The sequence below is a fragment of the Xenopus laevis genome, chromosome 9_10L, assembly GCF_017654675.1.
Source record: "Xenopus laevis strain J_2021 chromosome 9_10L, Xenopus_laevis_v10.1, whole genome shotgun sequence".
NCBI classification, from domain to species: Eukaryota; Metazoa; Chordata; class Amphibia; order Anura; family Pipidae; genus Xenopus; species Xenopus laevis.
This window is the reverse complement of record NC_054387.1, coordinates 1,845,563-1,868,004: the sequence shown is the minus strand read 5'-3', so window position 1 is coordinate 1,868,004 and position 22,442 is coordinate 1,845,563. Positions and strand designations below refer to the sequence as shown.

Below are 22,442 nucleotides of genomic sequence, written 5' to 3'. Positions count from 1 at the left end.
CTTTCCAGACCGAACTGGTTTAATCTGCACGGACAAGATAGAGAAATGTCAAGAGACCTACCTTCTCGCCTTTGAACACTACATCAACCATCGCAAACACAACATTCCCCACTTCTGGCCCAAACTCCTAATGAAGGTGACGGACCTGCGCATGATAGGGGCATGCCATGCCAGCCGCTTTCTGCACATGAAGGTCGAGTGCCCCACCGAGCTCTTTCCACCGCTCTTCCTTGAGGTCTTTGAGGACCAGGAAGTTTGAGGGACAGTGCATGTCGGTAGAGAGGAAAAAGCATTTATCCCTTTTGTTCCTCCCTACCTTGGTTGGCCATTATATCCTAAGAAGACAATATAGGAAAATCCTGCTACAGCTAAAGGAACCTTTTATTGTGGTACACTCGGAAATGGAAGTTTGCCAGCGATCATCTTGGTAAAACAGAAAAAAAAAAACAAGAACAGAAGCCGTTTGGCCCCAAACCTGATACATTTATAGGTTGGAAGCTGAGTGGCACCACCTTAGGGCACAAGATGTCCAAGGAAAAGGCGCTTGTAACCTTTTTGTTGTTCTTGTAGTTTCCTGTGGCACCATTATGATACACCCAGGAATGGATGTTTAATCTAGCATATCTCTCCCCAACACCACCAAAAGGCTCAGTGCAAGATTACTTGGGCGGCTTTTAATTGACATCTTCAAATATGGGAGGGGAACAGATAATGAGTGGCTTAAACTCTTCTGTACCCCCATATGCAAAATGATAGATAGATAGATAGATAGATAGATAGATAGATAGATAATTTCATAATGGGCCTCATTGTCCCACTCTTCAGCTTATTCAGCTTTATATATATATATGTGTGTGTGTGTATGTGTATATATATTTGTGTGTATATATATATATATATATATATATATATATATATATATATATATATACACACAGAGATATTCCCATATATTCCCAAATATTTCATATTTCTTAAGTGCCAATGCCCATGCAATCAGAAAAACATTGCAGTGAAGAATGCTTTAATTTTTTTTGTATGTAGGTAGTATATGTAGATATCTATCTGTCTTATCTATCTATCTGAGTATGTTTGTGTATATACATATATATCTATATATATGTGTGTATGTATATATACAATGTATAACATCTATACTTCTGATCTGCAATCAGATCCCATTTTTAGTCCAGGTGCTGAATTCACCTCTGCAGAGTGCCTGTCAGGCCAAACGTTACTCCTCCTTCATTTGAACCATAGTATAAAGCCAGATGGGAGGCGGGGCATAGTATATGAGACCCCTCCCTTGCACAGACTTCCCTCCACCATACCCTACATTTATAGAAAAGTCACCCCAAACTGCTATTTTTGGGATGAAGCAAAAGCACCAAAGCCTGCCTTCTAGTCTAACCCCCCACACCCACCCACAGACCCTGCCATGCGGAAAAAAAACCCCAGAGACCCTCTGCAGCTACGCAAACCAAAAATTTTTCTAAGAAGCACTTTGAAATGCCAGATTGCATGTGTTCTCGCTTTTTTGCTGCTCTCCTGCATCTTATTCTGCATCTCTTTCGAGGAGATCCGATATGTGGCTTTACAGAGTTCCTGGCAGCCTTACTGTACAGCCTCTAACCCTTTTTATTGGGTTTCTATTGCCAAGTTTTCTACATGATGGGGGGGTGTTTCACCCCCACATTCTTCTGTAGAATATATTGCCTTCCCTTAATCCCCTCTATTTGCACTTTGCTGAAAGCACTTGTTACCAATGATGGACTCCGATTTTTGTTCTCTTTTTCCCTAAGAACCTAAAGAAGCACTTAGTGTATTTTGACATATTTAACCCCTTATATTGTGTGCTGTTGATAGACACCTGTGTGATTTCACGGCGCGCTATTGGACAGAATGAACGGCCCTGCTCACCTGTCTGCTGCCCAATGGCCTGGTAAGGTTCAGCGGCGGCAGAAGCACTTAATATGTTTGACTTAAAGTGTCCCTTTTGATTTCAATTTTTTTGGGGTTCAGTATTTTTCCGCGGGCAGATTCTGCTTCCCCCCCAACACACAGCCCTACACCCTCCCCCTTCAAAATTAAAATTGAAAAAGCACTTAAATTTATCGTTTTTTTATTAAATGCAAACCATATCTTTTTATCAATTCTTTTGGAAGAGAGGTTGGCTCTGCAAAGGGAATTCTGCGCCATAATTTGGGGATTTTTTCATATTCCCATGGATACGTTGGGAGCCAGCAGACTTTAATATGAGGGATTGTTAGTATATCGGTCCAGTCCCACCCAGCGCCAGAGAAAAGGAATATTCATCTATTTAATTGTCTCCAAAGCAGCAATACATAGTGTCTAATTGAGGAGGACCCCTGAAGAAGCTCAGTGCTGCATGCTTCAAATGAAAATGATTTTGATTGGTTAAATGATAAGGATGTGAGTTTGCTCTGGCCCTGGGTGCGGCTTAGTGGTGGGACCCTGCACGGTGTTACAAGAACTCTGTGTTGGGTTTACCTCGGCTAATTAGCAGGAGAAAACAAAAAAAAAAGCTGTTGTTTTGTGTTTGAATAGTGTTTTTCTTGCCCCTGGGCTCTGTTGGGGGCCTGCCTCTCGCACTGCCGACCCCCGTCTGGGCCCCAGGAGCACAGCTATCTCTTTTAGCTTAACGTCGGCGGACTGGACGTTATAAAGAAATGAGGTCCGGTCCACTCAGTGGACTTTAAAGATTCCAGGCCTTAGAGACCTGGCTAATTGTTACCCCCTGCAAAAAAAAAAACAAAAAAAAGGAACCCCCGAAACCCTTACAAATGTGTGTGCTTAGCACACTCTAAAGAAAGTAGAAAAGTATGTATATATGTGTATATATATATATATATATATATATATATATATATATATATGTGCCGCGGTGATGTCACCTCTGAGGTGGCTGCACTTATCTTTATTTCCATGCCTGTTAACTTCTGTTTTTATTTGATTTTAACCCTCCCCTCCCCGTGTTGCAGAGATTCACCCATCTCGGGCGGCTGAGGCTTTTAGACGACATTAACTGTTTTTTTTTGGCCGGTTTAAACAGAGGACGACTCAGTGGGTCCTCAGACTGGTTGGTACAGAAGTATGTCTTAACCCAGGTATTTTTTTGTTTTTAGAATTCTTTATAGTGGTCTGTATAAGCTTTTGGTGCCATTCCTATTCCTCTCTCCATCCACTGTGTAATGAAGCCCTGGTTGTTTATTGTGAGCGCTGCAAAGGCATTGTAGATGTAAATGATGGAGTCTTTTGTCTCAACCATAGACTCTCACCACCTGTAGCCTCACCAGCTTCACACAGGGATATGTCTTCATTCATTTTAGAGTGCGCCTCCAAACCTTTATTTGGCCGCTCACCGATGATGCTTCAACTGGCACCTATATATATATATATATATTTTTGTTTAGTGGGGGTGTCACGAGCAGCAGCTCCCCTCTGCAGAATGTTTAGATCCTGGTTCGGAGGCTGCGTTCACCTGGCATGGAAAAGCTTCACCAGTGCAGGATCTACCCGCTCACGGTTCCACGGAGGTCGAGAAACTCTTGGAAGATTGTCTGCTATGGAACCTGTCGTGACTTCGGAGTATAAATAGGAGTTTTATTTCTGGCCATTCCCTCAACACTACAAATACTTGTCTCTGGGATAATGTTTTTTTTTTTCCGTTCAATCAATGGCTTATGCAGAAGCAACCTCACAACTGACAGTAACTATGTCTGCATTGGAGAGAGCATTCAGCCACGCTCGCTCTCCCAGCTCGCACACTCACACTTTATTCATACCAGGAATAAACCAGGAAGATTTTCTTTTTCTCATACGCTCATACCTCAGACAACGACCCCTTCTCATCCTCCTTTACATTTGCGACCTCGCTGTTTTGACTTTAAGGTGAGAACCCCCCTCCCATCCTTCTTTGAGGAGAAACTGATTTGGGGGGGGGGTCTGATGCTCACCAGCTGGAAGATATGTGGTCCCCACAGAAAGACCCCAAGTGGAGCAGGACAGGCAATGAACTTGGGGGGAAAAACGGCACAGAAAGGGGACACTATGGATACCGCAGAACGTTTTCATTTTACTAAATCCGCAGCATTAATATAAAAAATACAAACCCCCGGCTGCCTCAGCCTCTAAAGATTATGTTGGACTTCACTTCTTTGCCTCCGCCCCCATGCAAATTACATCAAAATTTTCTTCTTTGTTTTTCCTCTATCGCCCCTAAATGTAAAAATGGTAGGGGCTTTTTTTTTTTTTTGTTTTAATGAATTTCAGCTCATCATCGGTTCTAAATAGTTTCCCAAAAAGGTTTAACAGATCTTAGCTGTCATTTACTGGAGAGTTTAACTTTTACAAGGATCATATTCCACGTTTCTGTTCTATATATATATATATATATATATTTTCATTGCTTTTTACCATTTGTTTTGTACTGGCAGAAAAGAGGTCCCTCCTCATCGTTTTTGTATGGAATAGGCAGATTTAACAGTTTAAGCTTCAGGGAAATGATCCGGCAGTGTGGTGGTTAAACCTCTACGTGAACCCCCTGTGATTGAGGTGAATTGAAATAAGCTGCAGAAATGTTGCATCATTTATAAATATATATATATATTGCCCTGGCTGTAATGCAGTGCAGGAGGGGAGAAGGGGTGAGCACCCACCTCCTACAGTGCCTTACTGCCCCCTGCACACATGTAGCCTTGTTCACTTTCCAGCTGATCCATTCAATCACACGCTTTGTGCATTTGACAGTTCCGTAAATTCGTTTTCTTGAATATTTGTGCGATTATTTTCAAAAATAATGTCTCTCCGCAGCTCTGTGGCTTATCCATGGGACCCCCCCGAACCCTAGCCCATCCTGATAATGGCCATTGAATGGAGAAATAAAAATCAGCAATATTACCAGGTTAAAAAAGAATAAAAGTACAGATATGGGACCTGTTATCCAGAATGCTCAGGACCTGGGGTTTTCCGGATAAGGGGTCTTTGCTTAATTTGGATCTCCATACTTTAAAATGATTTAATTAAACCCAACAGGGTTGTTTTTCATTACACAATGATTAATTATATCTTCGTTTGGGTGAACATGGTTCTGTTTTATTCTTACAGAGGAAAAGATCCTTTTTATTTGATTACAATGGAGACAACCTCCCCTTAATTCGGAGCTTTCTGGATTTCCGGATAACGGAATCCCATACCTTCCTGAATGAAGAGTTTGGGCCATTATCAGAAAGGACACATACAGGTCCCTCCCTGCTAGTCCCCATAATAACGCCTACGTTATGTTCGGAGAATTTTTTGGTTTTTAACCCCAGTATTTTGCCGCCCCCGTTCTTGCAGGAACGAAGCCTTGACTCCAGCAGTGAGACGTTTAAAAAAAAGTCCCACAGGCCCACTGGGTTACAAACTGACAGTTTTAATGTTATCGATGCAAAACATAGTAACTCATGTTAAAAAGAGACACACGTCTATCAATTTCACCTTTTTTAGTCCAAATGGAAACTGCCTAACTGCTAGAAACTAATCCTACCCTATATCTGCCCCTCGCAATGTATTCGTTTCAGCCCTGCCCATGTAATAAGATATTCACCATTGTCTAACTCAGAATTTAGAAAGCTTGAGGTTAATGTTAGGGTGGATTGTAACCATGGAAATAATGGCTTCAGGGCCCCCCTTCCGTCTATCCTCAGAATTCATAAGTAAAAGAATGCCGAGACGGAGACGTTCATTTCCTGGACATATCCATAATTTATTATCAGCCATTACACCCAGTTAACCCTTCACATGATCTCGGCTCACAAAAAAAACGTAGCATCCCTTTCTATGTCTTTTTCCCAGTTGATTATTGTTAAGTCGTGTATTGCTGGGTCTTTCCCCCCCTCCCTCTTAATTTCAATTATTTGTCTTTAATCATTAATGGTCTTCTGGGAGTAACATCCAGGTCAGGTGGAGCTGCTATGCAAGTGGTCTTGGACTGCAGTGGGTTAAAGAGATAATGCTGAATTTTCCATCACGGTGACCTGCACACAGATTATAGGGTTAAATCAAAAGTAACTGCACTGTGTTCGTTTGTTATTATTATTATTATTATTATTATTATGATCTTTTCTCAAAAGCCAAGAGCAGAGACCAGTCGCAGAAGAAGTAGGAGCCCATTATCTAGGGTTGCCAAATATTGTTTGATTCCAATATTATTTATAGGGATAAAACATAGAAATGTCCAGAAAAGGTGGCAACCCCTATCTATGCCAGGTACCCAAAGTCATTCATGGAAAGTTTTATTATTCGGGAGCACCAAGAACCAAGTCGATGCTTAGTATGACCACCTTCTATTGGCTGTCATTCATTTTTATAATCAGCCTGTGGGGTTCTCATTTATCCACACTGGGCAAATTTGCACCTGGGCAGTAACCCATGGCAACCGGCCGCTGGCTAAAAAATAATCCGATCATTGGTTGGTTGCTATGGGTTACTGCCCAGTGTTGATAAATGCCCCCCAAGTGCAGCACAAGATGGGAGCCTAGGAAAGTCGTCCATGTAATTTAGCCCTTGGGATTATAATCGAGTGACTCTATCCCATTATAATTACATTTTTGGAATAAACAATAAGCATTTACAGCGCTTAATGCTTCAACAGTGAATAAATAGTGTTTTAAGGCCCTTGCCCATTGCTCGGGGTAATCCTTGGCTTTTTGAGAAACGTTCGATTAACCCTAAGTGCAGGTCACCCTCTGACGCATGATAATATTGTCACCCACGTCCCTCACACCAGCACCTTAGATCTAGTCCAGTATATGCAGAATGCTTTAGTCGTATTGATGCAATAGCCCATCTCTGTGGTCTGTGATGCACCTTTTTGCTGATTGGTCTGCAGCAAAATGATGTCATGGGTGATGGCAAAGCACCGTTTCTATTGAACCCCCCGATATGCGGGAGTATTATATTATTTTATTTGTTTTCATTTCTGGGGGTTTGGCTTATCCTAAAGCCTGAGTGGTTATAAAAAGATCAAATTAGTGGGAGGATAATGGTTCTACCACAGCCCCATCTGGGAATTGTTTGAAATTTTAGGGAGTGGATAAATGCAGTGATCATTACATGAGTGCTCCCTTAAATGAAGGCAGAGTTTATTGTGAGTAGGAGCTGTTATACTGCTTGTTCATAGACAACAATGCGCAATACATTGGGATTGCCATCGTCCAAAGCAGCTGTGTAGCAGTATCTGAATCTACAAATACTCTGAATTATTCCACAAGCACAGGCTATGGCACACTGGCTGTCCCTCAGCAGTTACATCAGGGAGAAACATGGCCGACTTGCCTGCCCATTCCTAAAATATGGGAACCTCTGGTGGTGACATGGACCACAGCCAGATCCTTTTAAATTAGAGTGGGACGCTTCTCCCCAAAAGCACTTTGACCCCCGGCTGCAATAGATCTCATCATAAAACCAGGTTTATGGGGCGGAAAGCCCATCACCACTTTTGAAAACCAAAAACAGCCCCGTCCCATAATATTGAAAACACCGTAGCCAATGTCCGATCCAATTTCAAACTCCATGATCTTTAATCCGTCCATCCAGAATTCCCAACGTCTAATGAATAAGTCCACCTCCAGACAGCGTGTGTGCCATAGGCCTAAAGTCTGCCTTCTATTTCATATATAAGGGCAGTGGCACACAGGGCTACATCAGGCTCTTAAAGGAGAAGGAAAGCCTAATCTAAGTAAGCTTTGTCAGAAAGGTCTATATAACAGTAAACCCTCAAAGTAATGCTGCTCTGAGTCCTCTGTCAAACAGCACATTTCTTTCCTTCTATTGTGTACTCATGGGCTTCTGTATCAGACTAACTGTTTTCAGCTTCAACCTCCAGGGCTAGGGCTTGAGCATGCTCAGTTTGCTCCTCTCTCCTCTCTGATGTAATCCAGAGCTATGAGTGAGCAGGGAGAGACTCAGGCAGGAAGTGATGTCACACCAAGCTAATTTGGCAGCTGCTATCCTAAACAAACAGAGAGAGCTTCTAGAGCTGGTTACTCAGGTATGTTAAAGCATTCTGCAGAATAAATATAGTCTTACAGTTTACGCTAATCTATTGGCAATAAACTGCCTCATAGCTTTCCTTCTCCTTTAAACTGTTTTTTGCCGAAAACAATGGTGCCGGCTGAAGTTCCCATAGCAACCCTCCATAGGCTTTAATGAAGTGTATGAGGGACTACCGTGGGCACTTTGGCACCATGATCCGGTGGTATACCCAAAAAATAAGGTGCCAGAAGTTGCTCCATGTGCCATTGCCCTGAGGGAGAAGAAAAAGTAACGTAGGAGCGATTGTTTCTTACCCATCCGAAACCTGCGCTTCTCCTTCTTACCTGTTTGCTTTTGCCAGTGTATATTCTCCAATAGGTCTAGTTTCCAAATGTTACATAGAAGGGTATATTGATACCTGTATCTGAAAGGGTTAACCCCCCCCCCCATGATCCTATATTAGGATTCCTAACGAACACTCTTCCCTTTAGCTACTCTAAACCAAAGGGATTTTTACTTGTTCCTCGTGAAATCTTAAGAAACATTTATAGCTCTAATACCGATCTATCCAAAGAATAATGTTACTTGTGTTAAAGGAACAGTAAAGCATTCAAATCCACGGCCCAAACCCAGCTGATGATCCTACTTACAAGCACTAGATCAGCTGTCTTGCTTGGATTTTGCTCCAGGTTTGTTGAAAAGTTAACTAAATGGATGTGAAATTGCTCCTTTGCCACCTACTTTAATCATTTCCCCCTATTTTATAAGATATTATCAGCGAACAGAATGAAGTTGAAAACGCAGCGCCCCCTGGTGTCCTGTATGCAGCTTGTCAGCCATAAGAAAATGAAGTTACTGAGCAGAGGAGCATCCCATAATAATATGTTTGAAGGTGCTGGCAGTTGTAGTTCAGCAAATTTGTAACTACATAGAGGCATCCCTAAAGATATCAGGGGCACTGATTGATTCCGAAGTATAGTGGGGCCCCAAAACGATTTATTATTTGCTTCTAGTTACCACCACTCAAATCATTATATACCCTGCCCAGCTCATTTATACACTTTACTGTTCCTTTAAAACATCCTCCGACAATGACATGAAACGTGATTTTGAGTGGAAATAAGTAGAAATCCATGAAGTAACTTTGCAGGAAAGAGAGCCATGGCTTTATAAATCTCACTAGTACTCGTCTCAATTCAGTCCTACGTGAGAGGGTGTCATACTTATCCAGGACCCAGTTACCCCATAAAGGAGGGAGGGGGTGTAGAGTCAATAAACCCATTTCGGGGTCCTGCTTCCCTCCCCCCTTGCTGAACGGTAACCCCCATAGAATGACAGTGAGTACTGAAGAATGTATGGCTTAGTACCCCCTAGAGGTGGCGTGTTGGCTTTGCATTTTATAGAGCGACAAACTTGAACTGATTTTTCTCTCTGAACTTCATTTTCACTTTCCTGCTTCACCCAACAGCTGTTAGAAAACACAAACCCGCACGCCGATTGCGAACTTGTGTCCAGGACTCGTCATTATAAAGGAAGAGTATTAATAGGAAGACTTGTTGTTGAACCCTAAAAAGACAAGACAGCAGGTATGGAGTCCCACCGAGGAATATTGGATTGTAGTTTATTGCGGCAGAAACCTGCTCGCCTACAGATTCGAAAGAACCGATGACTTTGTAATAGGAATTTACTGAAGTCAAATAACGACACAAGTCGTTTGTACTAATGATCTGTCCTAGTAGTTGCATCAATATCTGCCCCCGCAGGCTCATGCCCACACTATGGCAGTCAGTTGTTAGTACAATAACCCTCGCTCCTAGGAGTAAGTCGCCTTCATTGGATGCAACGTAAAATATACATTAATATTTCAGGCAGAAATAAAGAGGAAATACAATTTCCCCTGATATTGTGAAAGCCAACGTGCGTCACGCCTCCGTTAGTAACAGCGCTTTTTTTTTTTTTGTGGTATTTTCGCATTAGCAGAACTTTAGATTCCAAAAATGTTGGTGTAGGTAAAATCTCTCTCTCTCTCTGCCCCACGTTTTTTCTTTTACCGGCTATGTTCCTTTCTGTGGCTATGGATCACGTCGTAGGGGAAGGAGCGTAGCCATAGAAAGCTGATTGCACTCGGCCCTGTCCATTGAGATCCGATCATTGTTGGAATGTTTGCAGTGTTATATGGAGTGTGATGGACACAGCAAGTGGGCTAACAAAAGGGATGCTGAAAGGCGGATTCCCCTCATTCCTTGGTACCAGGTGATACCCCCCATCTTTCATGCACAACCCACATACACTGCCTTATCTGTATCCTACACGGTGTACCCACCCCATGAGATTTTCTCTACTCTAGCGAATCTGACGTGAGGAATAAGGTGTAGACGAGCAATGACCGAGTCCTAAATAACAAAGGGTGTGTAGCAGGGTTAGCAGCAGCGACACAAACCTGCCATAGAGTAGCGTTGATAGATCTTCAAAAGACTCAGGGTACAGACCCACCTGACCATGTAAGTGAAAAGAAAGACCTACTGGTCTTACTTCTGATTTTCATTTCCAACCATATATCAAAGTATCAAGTGCTCTCCTATCCAAATTGTCATTGGGCGCATCTTTGGTGCTATTTTTCTATACAATTCAACACCAGCAGTTAGTTGATGAGATTGGTTAGACACTGGCCAGACCAATTTAGAGTGTCAATCATCTACATCGCAAGGTTTGCCAACCTTTCTTCTTCTTCTAAGGTTGGCCGTCTACCCATACACAACCCGAGGGTGGTCATCTGTTGACCAAGTTTCTGCAATGTTTGAGCAAAGTTTTTAATTGATGAGGAACCCCATGCCTCCATTCAGTGATGAGTTGTGAGCCATCCATCCAGATGGAAAAGGCCAAGAGCAACACCATGAGGAAAGCTTTGTATGGAGTGACATGGAGAGCTTAATGGTTCCATCTTTAGCCTGAGGTGCCCAAATGTTCAACTTCAAGCTTGGACCGTCCACCATCCACATATACTGTGAGCTTTTTATACCGTATCCTGAGTGCAGGGACAGGCCCAGACCGTGCTGATTTTCTACACAATTTAGAGTTACCTCCTGACTGCAGATTATCAGGGACAGACTCAGACAGTGCTGGGTTTTTTGAATCTAAGGTAGGGGGATCTCCTTACTATAGATTATCAGGGACAGCCTGGACAGTGCTGGGTAATTATTATTATTATTATCTCATGTAGAGTTACCTCCTGACTGCAGAGTATCAGGGAGAGAGGCCCAGGCAGTGTTGGGTGTCTAGCTAAAAGAAGGGGGTGACTTTAAGTAGGGAAAACCAGCGGGAGGCTCAGGCACTGCTGGGTGTACACCTTACTCCTCCCTCGGATGGAACAAACGTCGCCATTTTTAGGGAAAATCTCTAAACCCGAGATATTGTTAACCAAGGGCTGAGGTTTAAACCTTGTGGGAGGCATCCTGGGGCCCCGGCCCCGTTTGCAAATGTATCTATGCTTTGTTGTAGTTCAAAAAAAAAAAAAGGGGTTAGCTCTATTGTCTAGTAATGTCTGTGTCTATGTATATTTTCAGGGACTCCATCCCTCCCAAAGCCTTTCCCCCTTCACCCCATTTTCTCTCTCTCTCTGTCCTCTCCTAATCCTATAAAGAAATAATGCCTGTCTATTTTTTTACTGTAATCTTTATATGCAGAGAGCTTATAAAATGCTGTATTAAAACAAAAAAAAAACAAAAAACAAGAAAATGCCATGCTAACATATAGGTTTTTTTTTTTTTTTTTAAAAACGTCTTTCTCCCCCCCCCCCCGCCCACTCCATTGTGTAGTGTCGCTCTCCTGAAATGTTTTGCTTTTTACCCCCCTTCAGACTGGGAGGGGAAGGGCCAGAGCCAGTTCCAGGAGCACAAGTTATACCTGTGGCCCCTTGGGGGTCCCTTGGTTTGTGTTAAAAACTTGGGTGACCAGAGCCGGCTCTCCCCTTTCCTGTCTCCCCTCCCTGTTTTATTTTTTTGCCTGTTCCTTCAGTAAAGTAGGCTAAGTTATTAATATTAAATTTCATATTCACACACAACTTACCTCAGACCAGAGACTAGGGGGCGCTAATGTGAGAGGGGTACGGATTGGATATGTACCCCGCCAACCCCTCTCTCGCCCTTTAGTCCGTTTCCCTCAAAAAATCCTCATCCCAAAACCATAAGGTATACAATTTTTTCTAAGTAACCCCTCTCCCTTATTGTGTTTTTTTTTTTTTAATTAAATGGTCCCGTTTTTGGGGGGCCGATTGTCCTTTCCACCAATAAATTGTAAGCTTTGTAATTATGTGTCACAATGCATTCTGGGTCTTGTGGTTCTTTCTGTCTCTGGGGGAAACGGGGGGTTAAAAATGTTTAAAAAGTTTAGAATGACACAAATATGGTGTTGGTTGCTGCAGAGCTTACAATCTAAGGTCTCTATCACATTCACACACAATAGGGTCAGTTGTATGAGAAGCCAATGAAGCTGCCTGTATGTGTTTGGGATGTCGGAGGAAACGGGAGAACCTGGAGGAAGCCCCGCAAGAAAACATACAGAATCATGGCTGGAATTGAACTCAGGACCCCAGCAGTGCTACTCACAGAGCCACCGTACAGCCTTAAATATTTAGGTACTCTAAAATTTCATTCATTTGTTTTGCCTCACACCCAGGCAGCAGTCTAGTAAATACTTAAGTGCTCCTGAGCACTTTATATTACAGGTATGGGACCCGTTATCCAGAATGCTTGGGACCTGGGGTTTTGCGTAATTTGGATCACCATAACTTCACTCTGCTAAAAAAAAAAATTTAAACCTTTATTAAACACAACAGGATTGTTTTGCTTCCAATAAGGATTAATTATCTCTTAGTTGGGATCAAGTACAAGCGACTGTTTTATTATTAAACAGAAAAAGAAAGTCAGGTTCTAAAATTGAAAATATTTGATTGAGTATATGGGAGACGGCCATCTTTCTGAATAACAGGTTTCCGGATAATGGATCCTATACCAGTCATAAAATACTGTTATAGATTTGAAACAACAGCCTCGTCTGCTGTTCATTTCAGGCACATGTATGGTGTTGGTTGATGCGGAGCTTACACTCTAAAGTCTCTATCACATTCACACACAATAGGGTCAGTTGTATGAGAAGCCATTGAAGCTGCCTGTATGTGTTTGGGATCCTATAATCATTGCCATTTTAAACGGCTATTATAACAGGTTTGAAACAACAGCCTCGCCTGCTGTTCATTTCAGGCGACTGACTACAGTTGGCTGAAAATTAAATTCATGAGACTGATGTAGCTCTGCTTAGAACTGACCAGCGACTCTTGTCCGGCCAGTCTGCCAGATTGACCAGAAGGTGGCGCCACTGTTTCACATTAGTGATATTTGCAAACCTCTTGGAAAATGAAAAGTTCCCATTTCCTAATAATGAGCAGTTCCTGCAAAGCGTTGATTTTAATGTCCATTTTAATAGGTGGGTGTTATCTGATGTTGAGTGTATATGTAGAATCTCTACCTTAAAGAAAGATGAGCTGCTGTTCTCTTACAGTAGGGAAATATGAGCAAGGACCAGAGGTGCGTTTGTGGGAGAGCACAAGATTAGATATGGATTCAGCTGTAAATCTGCACCTTTTTCAGTACAATTTAGTTTCTGCCGAATCCAATAGCCTGTCTGAACCGAATCCGAACCCTCAAAATCATGTCACTGTATGTAAGGGGGGCCCAGATTTTTTTCCTAGGCTTTGCTTACCCTTTCCAGACCCTAATTTGCATGTCAGGGCTCTGACGTCTATATCCAGGAATAATCTCAAACTCAATACAAAGCCAATATCTAGGCATGCACTTACACCATCGAGCCACTAGGTAGCGCTGCTTACTTTTGTTCCAGATCTTTTACAGCGTGAACAAGTGATTGTTTGGGCTAAGAATGGGCTGGCAAGTTGATAAAACATTTATTTATTGGTAGCTGCAGTATGATTTATAAATAGTTACAAAAAAAATAAATAAAACATATATATATATATATTTACACACAAAGAAATGAGATCTTCACAGCACGGTGCCCCTATAAACCCTGTATATTCCCATCAAACAGTCTGTCTCGTTTCCCAGTAGCAAATGGATATGGACAGTGATGCGCTGTAGAATCCAAGATGGCGGTACATGGCTTTCATCCCCGTATATAAAAACATGCAGAGCTTAGCACTGTGGGGCCAACTGGCATGAGGGGTGGGTTTGAGGAGGATTGAATTAAATTCATAGTTATATCCGCCCAGTTCTTATTTACAGGACATTTGTATAGATTTGTGATATTTATATATGTATATATATACAGGTCCCTCGGAAATGAGTCCTAATTCAGCCTTCCTCGTCTCTTGGAACAGTCTATGCCATTACTTTACTGGGTGCAATGTTCCGCTTCACCCCTTTGCCCGGATGCCATGCTCATGTGGTTCATGCTTCTTGTAGCAGTTCCTCCAATGGGTTCTCCCAATAGGCACAGCTTGTGAAGTCACTCGGCTTCTTAGGTTCAGTTTAAAGTGCCAGTGCTCTGCCCGACCAAAGCTTGGAGCCATGGCAGCATCAGTGGGCATCAACCCGGAAGGAGAGCAGTTTCTCGGAGTGCAAGTTGTTGAGGGTGCGCAGGTCTGGGAGGCGCAGGAGCAGTTTGGTGAATCGGGAGGTATCGTTTGGGCTGTTCTTCAGGATGAGGGAACGCAGGGCACGGATGAGAGTCTCTTGGAGCTGTTCTACTAAGGAGGAATTCTCCATCCCTGAGCGATCTGTGTGGAGAAATGGGATATAAAAATGTTAGAACAAGAGGAAAGGCTAGTACTCATGTCTATGGCAAGAGAGTCACTCAACAAAACAAATATCAATTCAAATCTCTCAATTCCTTTTCTCTAATCAAGTGAAGCTACTGACCTGCAGACACCAGGACAAGTGCAGTGAAGATGCCCAGCTCCTCCTGACTCAGACTGAGGGACGACAGCTTTTCACTGAAGTCAAACATGGAGCCGAGAAGCTCCCCCATTCCCATGGCATGAAGTTCTGGGAGGGAGTAGGTGGCGCCGCTGAGAAACCTCAAGGAACGTTCCCGGGCGTCAAACAAGGAGGCAAAGCGAACCATCAGCACCTGGAGGTGGAGAAGGGAATGAGTGTCAGAAAGACGGCAGTTGAAATGAAGAGGGTCAGTAAGGGAAGGCAACGGAAAGTAATGGGGAAATGAGAAAGTATGAAGTGCCCACAAACCTACCTCAAATGTGCCAGCCTTCAGCAGGGTGACCTGGTCATTCTGAGTGAGGTCATTAAAGCCTGGAATGTGTCGGGCAAATTCCACAACTTCTCGCACAGCTGGGGTGAAACTGAGGGAGAAATGCTCCCACACCTCTTGCACAGAGCGAACGGGACCTCCCTGATGTAGAGCGTTCATTGGGCACGCCTGCAGAGAAATTAGCAATTAGCCTGGATGCACTGCTGGATTACATGGCACTTTGTATGGAGTGACTGACCTGAAAGACCTTACACAGAGGCCACAGTATTCACACACACTCATCCACACAAACACACACACTCATCCACACAAACACACACTCATCCACAGTATTCACACACACTCATCCACACAAACACACACACTCATCCACACAAACACACACTCATCCACAGTATTCACACACACTCATCCACACAAACACACACTCATCCACACAAACACACACTCATCCACACAAACACACACTCATCCACAGTATTCACACACACTCATCCACACAAACACACACACTCATCCACACAAACACACACACTCATCCACAGTATTCACACACACTCATCCACATACATATACACACACTCAATATTTCTCCCTTTTCCTTTGTATCTCTTGCCTTTCTTTACTTCCTGACTTTCTCTAGACTTCCCTGTCCTTCTGTATTTGGTCAATTCCTTCTGTATTCACCCCTCTCTTCCCTTCCTTCTCTGTATCTCACACCTTACACAGACATTGGGATAAGCATAGAAATGATCATGCAGGTAATATTTAGTTTTCTTACCAGCCGAATATCATGGGATTCCTCACTGTCATGTGACCAGCATGGCGGGGGTTGGTTCCCATGTTGATGGTCCCAGGAAGTCTTTTTGCCCACTTTATCATTGGCATAGACAAAGATCTGCTGGTGAGCCATAGCCACTTGACTAATCACTTCATCATTGTGGTCTGGACTGGGGGATGTGGGTGGGGTGAGCTGCTGTGGGTACTGTGAGTAGGCCTGAGTCGGCAGGGAGGTGGGTGCTGTGCCCATGAGAGGAGAGGAGGAAGGATGGAGCTGTTGATGGGGTTGAAGTGGAACTGGACTGCGCCTTCCGAAATGGCTCTGACCACTGGTAATGTGGTTCATAGCACTGTGCATCTCCGCCAGCATCCTCTGCTTCTCTCTCTTGGGGATTCGACCAAACCTCACAGCTATAAGCAGAAAAGAGAGAGTTGTAGTTCTCACATAATACTCATAATAACAAGAAAAACAAGGCCACACTCTGACAAACTGAACTGCACCTTCGCTGCCCTACTCACCATCTCTAGACATTCCCACCGACAGACACTTGCGGAAGCGACACTGCTGGCAGCGGTTTCTATTGATCCTCACTATAGAGCAAGTCTCGTTCTTCAGACACTTCTTGTACTGGATGTTCTGCTGGATACTGCGCCTGAAGAAGCCCTGCGAGAGAGAAAGAGACATCACGGAGTTAGCCTGGATCCCTACATCAAGTTGTGAGCCCAACCCTGATCCAGTAACCCATAGCAACCCATCAGCAGATGCATCTGATAATGCGACTCACCTTGCAGCCTTCACAAGCATGGACCCCATAATGAAATCCAGAGGCCACATCTCCACAGACCTTGCACAGCAGGACCATACCATTCAGCTCTGCAAAAAAAAGGGGGGACAGAAGATTAGAACTCTACTCTTTAATGACTATGAAGTGCTGGAACAATGGAATATATACAGGGAGCTCACTTACTGGTGATGCTGCTGGAGGTTTTGCTGGGGGACACTCTGCTTCCATCATCCAGAGCAACATGAAGCCCCCCTGGTGAAGATGCAAGGCCGTAGGATGAACGTGGAGAGGATTCCCCCCCAGATCCAGAGGAGTTGGCACTGTATGAGTTGGAGGGTGATGGTGGCAAGTAGTTGGAATAGTGGGTGACCCCGCTCTGGGGGCTTCCAGTGGAGCAGTCGCTGTACAGGGACACGGGGCTGGTGCGATTGGGTGATGAGCCGTTGGAGCCCACGTAGCTGATTACACCTCCTAAAGGACAGAGGAGGGGAGACAATATGATGAGTTTAGAGGCACAGGTCACTGACTGTATCATAAATGCACCAGTGCAGTAGTTCAACTATAACATTGTCCCTCATGTCACTAGCAACACACTCAACTAGACAATCTTGTGCCTTTTATCTCCCACCCGTCTACCAATCCTTTGCCCCAGCGTGAGGAGAGGCAGATTGTGCCACCAACAGTGCCTGTGACTCTACAATACAGGTCGGCATGGAGTCCGCTGATCTCTGAGCAATGAATGTGATGATGATGATGATGGAACAAGGAATGCACCGAGATCATTTTATATAAAAGTACAAGTGATTGCCGGAAACAACTCATGTAACATCCCGGCCATTTATATATTTATTGCTTTATTGAGTGGCTTAAAGAGACTGGGGCTGCAATTGCCTGGGAATGTGACTGCTCCTGCCCCGGACATGCAGAGACAATGCAGGATTCCGTGAAACTGGGTCAAATGTCTTTTCAGTGACAAGTTCCCTTTAATGTCTGGCAGGAGGGTGGGGCCTGTCTGAGACTGCAGTGCAGAAGCAGAATGGAGCATGCTGGGAAATGTACGCAGAACCCCCGGCAGGAGGGGGGAATATTCAATGTGGGGGCTGAGTTAGTTTTATTATAGAGCAGAGGCTTCCGTGTAACACTAGGGACTGAAGGCTTTATAAGGAAAGACATTCGCTATACAAAAAAACAGCACAGGCATTGCATCGATTCTACTTCCACCATTATATTTACTGGATTATATATATATATATTTATATAGATCTGTATAATACATGGGAGCTAAACTGTCAGCTCAGCAGCTCCCCCATTCAGTCGCTCGCATTCAAACGCCCTATTTCCCCAAAAAAAAAGTCCCAGCAGGGGAAGGATATTATTAGAAGGATCAATGAACTCACTGCCTCCTCACGCACTCCCTTCCCCACAAACCAGTCCCAGGAGTTAAAGTCCCAGAAGTTAAAGTCCCAAGATATACATTAACAACAAGCCACCCCATTATACATATATATATATATATATATATACACACACACACACACACAATATGAATGATAAATGAGTTATGCTCTCCACTTTGCCCACGCCCCAGCCTGCTGCAAGTCCACGTTTCCTCGGCTCTCTCCTCACGTGGCTCCTCCCAAAGCTCCATGTGTGATCAGTAGGTCACGCCCGTCTGTCTGTCTTATACACCTGACTCACGGCTGTGCCAGTCACATGGGCCACGCGGCCAATTTCAGAATGACACGCGGAGGGGAGGAATGACTGTACGGGAAGCAAAGTGCTGAACTGCACCTCTCACCAACTGCCAGCTGTCGTGGTGAAATCACTATATTTTAGTGAGACACGACATGAATGTGTTTATCAGAAGCAAAGCCCGATTTCTTTTCATTCCTCCTCTTCTGGCTGTACCCCAATGTTTTTTTTCTCTCCCTATGACATCATATTCACCACTGCTGTCTCACAATTGTGCTGCCCCTCTCTCTCCCCTGTTGTGTCATACCCCCTATTCTCTCACCCCACCTCTCCATAACTTTATATAACCCTGAAACTGCCATATGTAATTAACACTCCCTGACCTCAGGTTACTGTCCCTCCCTCCTGTCTCACGCACCCTCTCCACGTGTTCTCACTGCACATGGACTCCCAGGCCCTGCCCACCTCACTCCCCTGCAGCCAATCAGAGACGCCCACTCCGTGACATCACCCTCCTGCCTCTCCTATTAACCTGCTCAATGCCAAGCACCGTGCTACAAGCTGTCACTAATTTTATATATATATATATATATATCTATATCTCTCTCTCTATATCTATATATCTATCTATATCTATATATATATATATATATCTATTTATCAGGTACAGGTACAAGACCTGTTATCCAGAATGACGGATCTTTATGCCCTAAGTCTACTAGAAAATCATATAAACATGAAATAAAGCCAATAGGCTGGTTTTGCTTCCAATAAAGATTAATTATATCTTAGTTGGGATCAAGTACAGGTATGGGACCTGTTATCCAGAATGCTGGGGACCTGGGGTTTTCCAGATAATGGATCTTTCCGTAATTTGGATCTTCATACCTTAAGTCTACTAGAAAATCATGTAAACATGAAATAAAGGCAATAGGCTGGTTTTGCTTCCAATAAGGATTAATTATATCTCAGTTGGGATCAAGTACAAGCGATTATTATTATTACAAGGAAATCAGTTTTAAATATTTGGATAAAATTAAGTCTATGGGAGACGGCCTTTCCGTAATTCGGAGCTTTCTGGATAACAAGTTTCCGGATAACAGATCCTATACCTGTATTGAATAAAGACAAGCAAATGCTGCCCTCCTTTTTTACTACTATTTCAGAAACCAATAATTTAACATTTTAAAAAGCGCATTTCCGTATGACTCTGATCAATAAGGGGAGACTCCTAAATGAGGCTGTGGAATTCATCCTGATCACCCACCGTGGGAAGCCCTCTTCTGCCCAGGAATCTAATTGGATGATGGTGGGAATAAAGCAACTGCAGCCCAGGGGTGGGCGTGGCTTATCAAGCAATGATGTCATTGAAGCTGAAGCAAAGAAAGGGGGCGTCCGATGGGAGTGGCGAGTGCAGGAATGAAAACACGGGGCACATGGCTAGGGCGGGTGGACACGTGAGGAGGGACGGATATAACTCACACACAGCCTCCGTGACCTACTTTATCCGCTCCATGTGACTGCAAGCTCTGCAGGCCAAACTCTCTGCCTAAGTCCCTGGCAATCTCTTACATTCATACATCATAAAAACACTACAGGGAGTGCAAAGCAATAGAAACAGATCTGTCTCCCTTTATGTAGCGAAAGCCAGTGCATCGCTGTACATATAGTCGCAGGCATTTCCCACAGTGCAGGCATCTCTATATTAACACACACTGCTCCTGCCATCTGTAGGGCAGTTGTACATATACATTAACCCAGTCGCTTGCACTATTGCTGAACTACACCTCCCACAATCCGTCTGTTTGACAGTGTATGGGGCAGAATATTTCTCTTTTTTCACTTCAGTTGTTTTCAGATTGTTCCCCAGAAATAAAGACTTTTTTCAATTACTTAATATATAATTATTTATTTTTTTTACTGTTTTTCCAAAATCTAAGTGTAAAGTTGAATGTCGGTGTCTCTGGTGTTTGAATCTGACAGCTCAGTAATTTAGGGGCAGACTCTGAACTGTTACAGTTTTATTTCATTTCTCATCTCTGGACTATTAGCAACTATTGTATCAAGTCTAACCCAGGGATTCTGCTCAGCAGGGACAAAGATAAGAAATGTATCAACTAAAATTGAGATCCGTTTACAGGGTCGGCGACCCCCTAGCCCAGAGCTGCTTTACTAACTTCAATATTAGAAAAACGGTGACACATAGAAAGTGATTGGAAAAAGTCGTTATTTCTGGTGATCGATCGGAATACAACTCGTCGTTTGAAGTTGAACAAATTATTATATATATAATAATAACAACATTATTGTCATTCAGTCTGACATATTGAAAGCCTTATAACCAGAAAGCACATATATATATATGTATAAAGGTGCATTAGATTGCAAGCTCTGCTTACCAGTGTTATTAGCACAGTCCAGGGAAGTCATGTTTGGGGGTGGCAGGTGGGAGTCACTGGGAGCTGCTGCTGCTGCTGATTCTCTGGGGTCTCTGATACCCCAAGTGGGAAATCCTTGCAGAGAGATTTTGGGGGGTGAAGGGCATGAGCCTCTGCAGCATTTGTAGAAAAGTAATCCTGTTGTGTGTAAGTTGCAGTCCAGATAATGAGCAGGATAGAAGAAGAATAATCGCGGAGATGTTGAACAGTGAATAAGAAAGTAGTCCGGAGAGCTCAGTAACACACGTCCTATCAGTGTCGCTCCGCGCGCTGCAATGATCTCTCTTTCACACCTCCTGCCGGCTATAGGAGCTGCAGCACTGCGCCTGCGCACACCGTCCTGTCCTCCCCAGGCCCCGCACGCGGCGCTCAAGCCCGCCCCACGTGACTCCGGGAGAAGCCTCGTGCCCCAGTGACACACTTTTCTCGGCAGCCAAGAGTCACGCATGCGCGCTTCATTCTGCTGCGGCTAAACGTTTACTCGTTCCCGCTCCGCTCAAACTTGCGCCTGTCACACGGAGACACGACCCGCGGCTCTTTCTATTGCCTTTAAATGAATGGAAATAGAAATACGCGAGATGCGTCTCTAGTCAGACTTACACGTGACCCGCAGGTTAATGGGTCGGGCGCGGTGCCAGGGCGTGTGTGTGACTGACAGACGAGTGACGCACTGCAGCACAAGCCCCTCCCCCAGCTGTGTCTGAGTCTAGCGCGGGCACGTGTCTGGCGAGGGGAGGGTTAAGAGTCACTGTCTGACTGGGATAGAAGCGGAAATGGATTCTGCACGTGTTTCTTACTCCTCCGCGGACTTCCCTTACACGTGTGTTTGTCTGTGTCTCTGTGGTGTGTGTATCTGTGTGTTTTGTCTGTTTGTGTGTCTATGTGTGTGTGGTGTGTGTGTTTTGTGTGTGTATTTGTGTATATGAGAGAGAGAGACGTTCCCTCTGTATATTAATAATCACTCCCTCACACTCCAGACAATTCTCATTCAACTCAATGTGCACTGGGGTCTGACATCTGTGCTGTCACTCACTGAATCTCACCTCATGTCATAGCAACTGAGGAGCCTGTGCTTCACCTCTCACTACAATCACTCGTTCTGAGCAACTTTTCCATTGGTCTTCACTAATAGTTTTTGAATTATTTGCCTTCTTCTGCTGACACTTTCCAGCTGGGGGTCACTGACCCCATCTAAAACGCAAGGCTACAACTTTACTGTTCTCACTACTTCTTCTCATCAGTCGTACTGTTCACGCCGCTCCTTTTTCATCATTCAGTCTCCTATTTAAATCAATGCATGGTTGCTAGAGTAATCTGGACCCTAGCAACCAGACGGCTGAAATTGCAAACTGGAGAGTTCCTGAATAAAAAATCACAAATAATAAAAAATGAAAACCAATTGCAAATTGTCTCAGAATATCCCTCTCTA

The 22,442-nt window shown here is 43.8% G+C and overlaps 2 protein-coding genes across 3 annotated transcripts in view; one reads left to right on the top strand and one right to left on the bottom strand.

Annotated features, from left to right (window-relative positions):
• Positions 1-4,431, top strand: part of thra.L (thyroid hormone receptor alpha L homeolog) — an 87,561-nt gene extending 83,130 nt beyond the window's left edge. For both annotated transcript variants that reach the window (XM_018234145.2, XM_018234144.2), the window contains exon 9: positions 9-4,431. In XM_018234145.2, coding sequence (XP_018089634.1) covers positions 9-259 — 251 coding nt within the window. In that variant the 3' untranslated portion in view covers positions 260-4,431. The remainder of the gene's footprint in view (positions 1-8) is intronic.
• A 9,553-nt stretch (positions 4,432-13,984) lies between these two features.
• On the bottom strand, positions 13,985-21,181 carry nr1d1.L (nuclear receptor subfamily 1 group D member 1 L homeolog). Its single transcript, NM_001092471.1, is given in 8 exon segments — positions 13,985-14,827; positions 14,970-15,180; positions 15,301-15,486; positions 16,100-16,509; positions 16,618-16,762; positions 16,884-16,972; positions 17,067-17,354; positions 20,975-21,181. Coding segments are annotated over 8 exon segments (1,560 nt in total). The 5' UTR covers positions 21,006-21,181; the 3' UTR covers positions 13,985-14,627.
• Between the last annotated feature and the right edge of the window lie 1,261 nt (positions 21,182-22,442).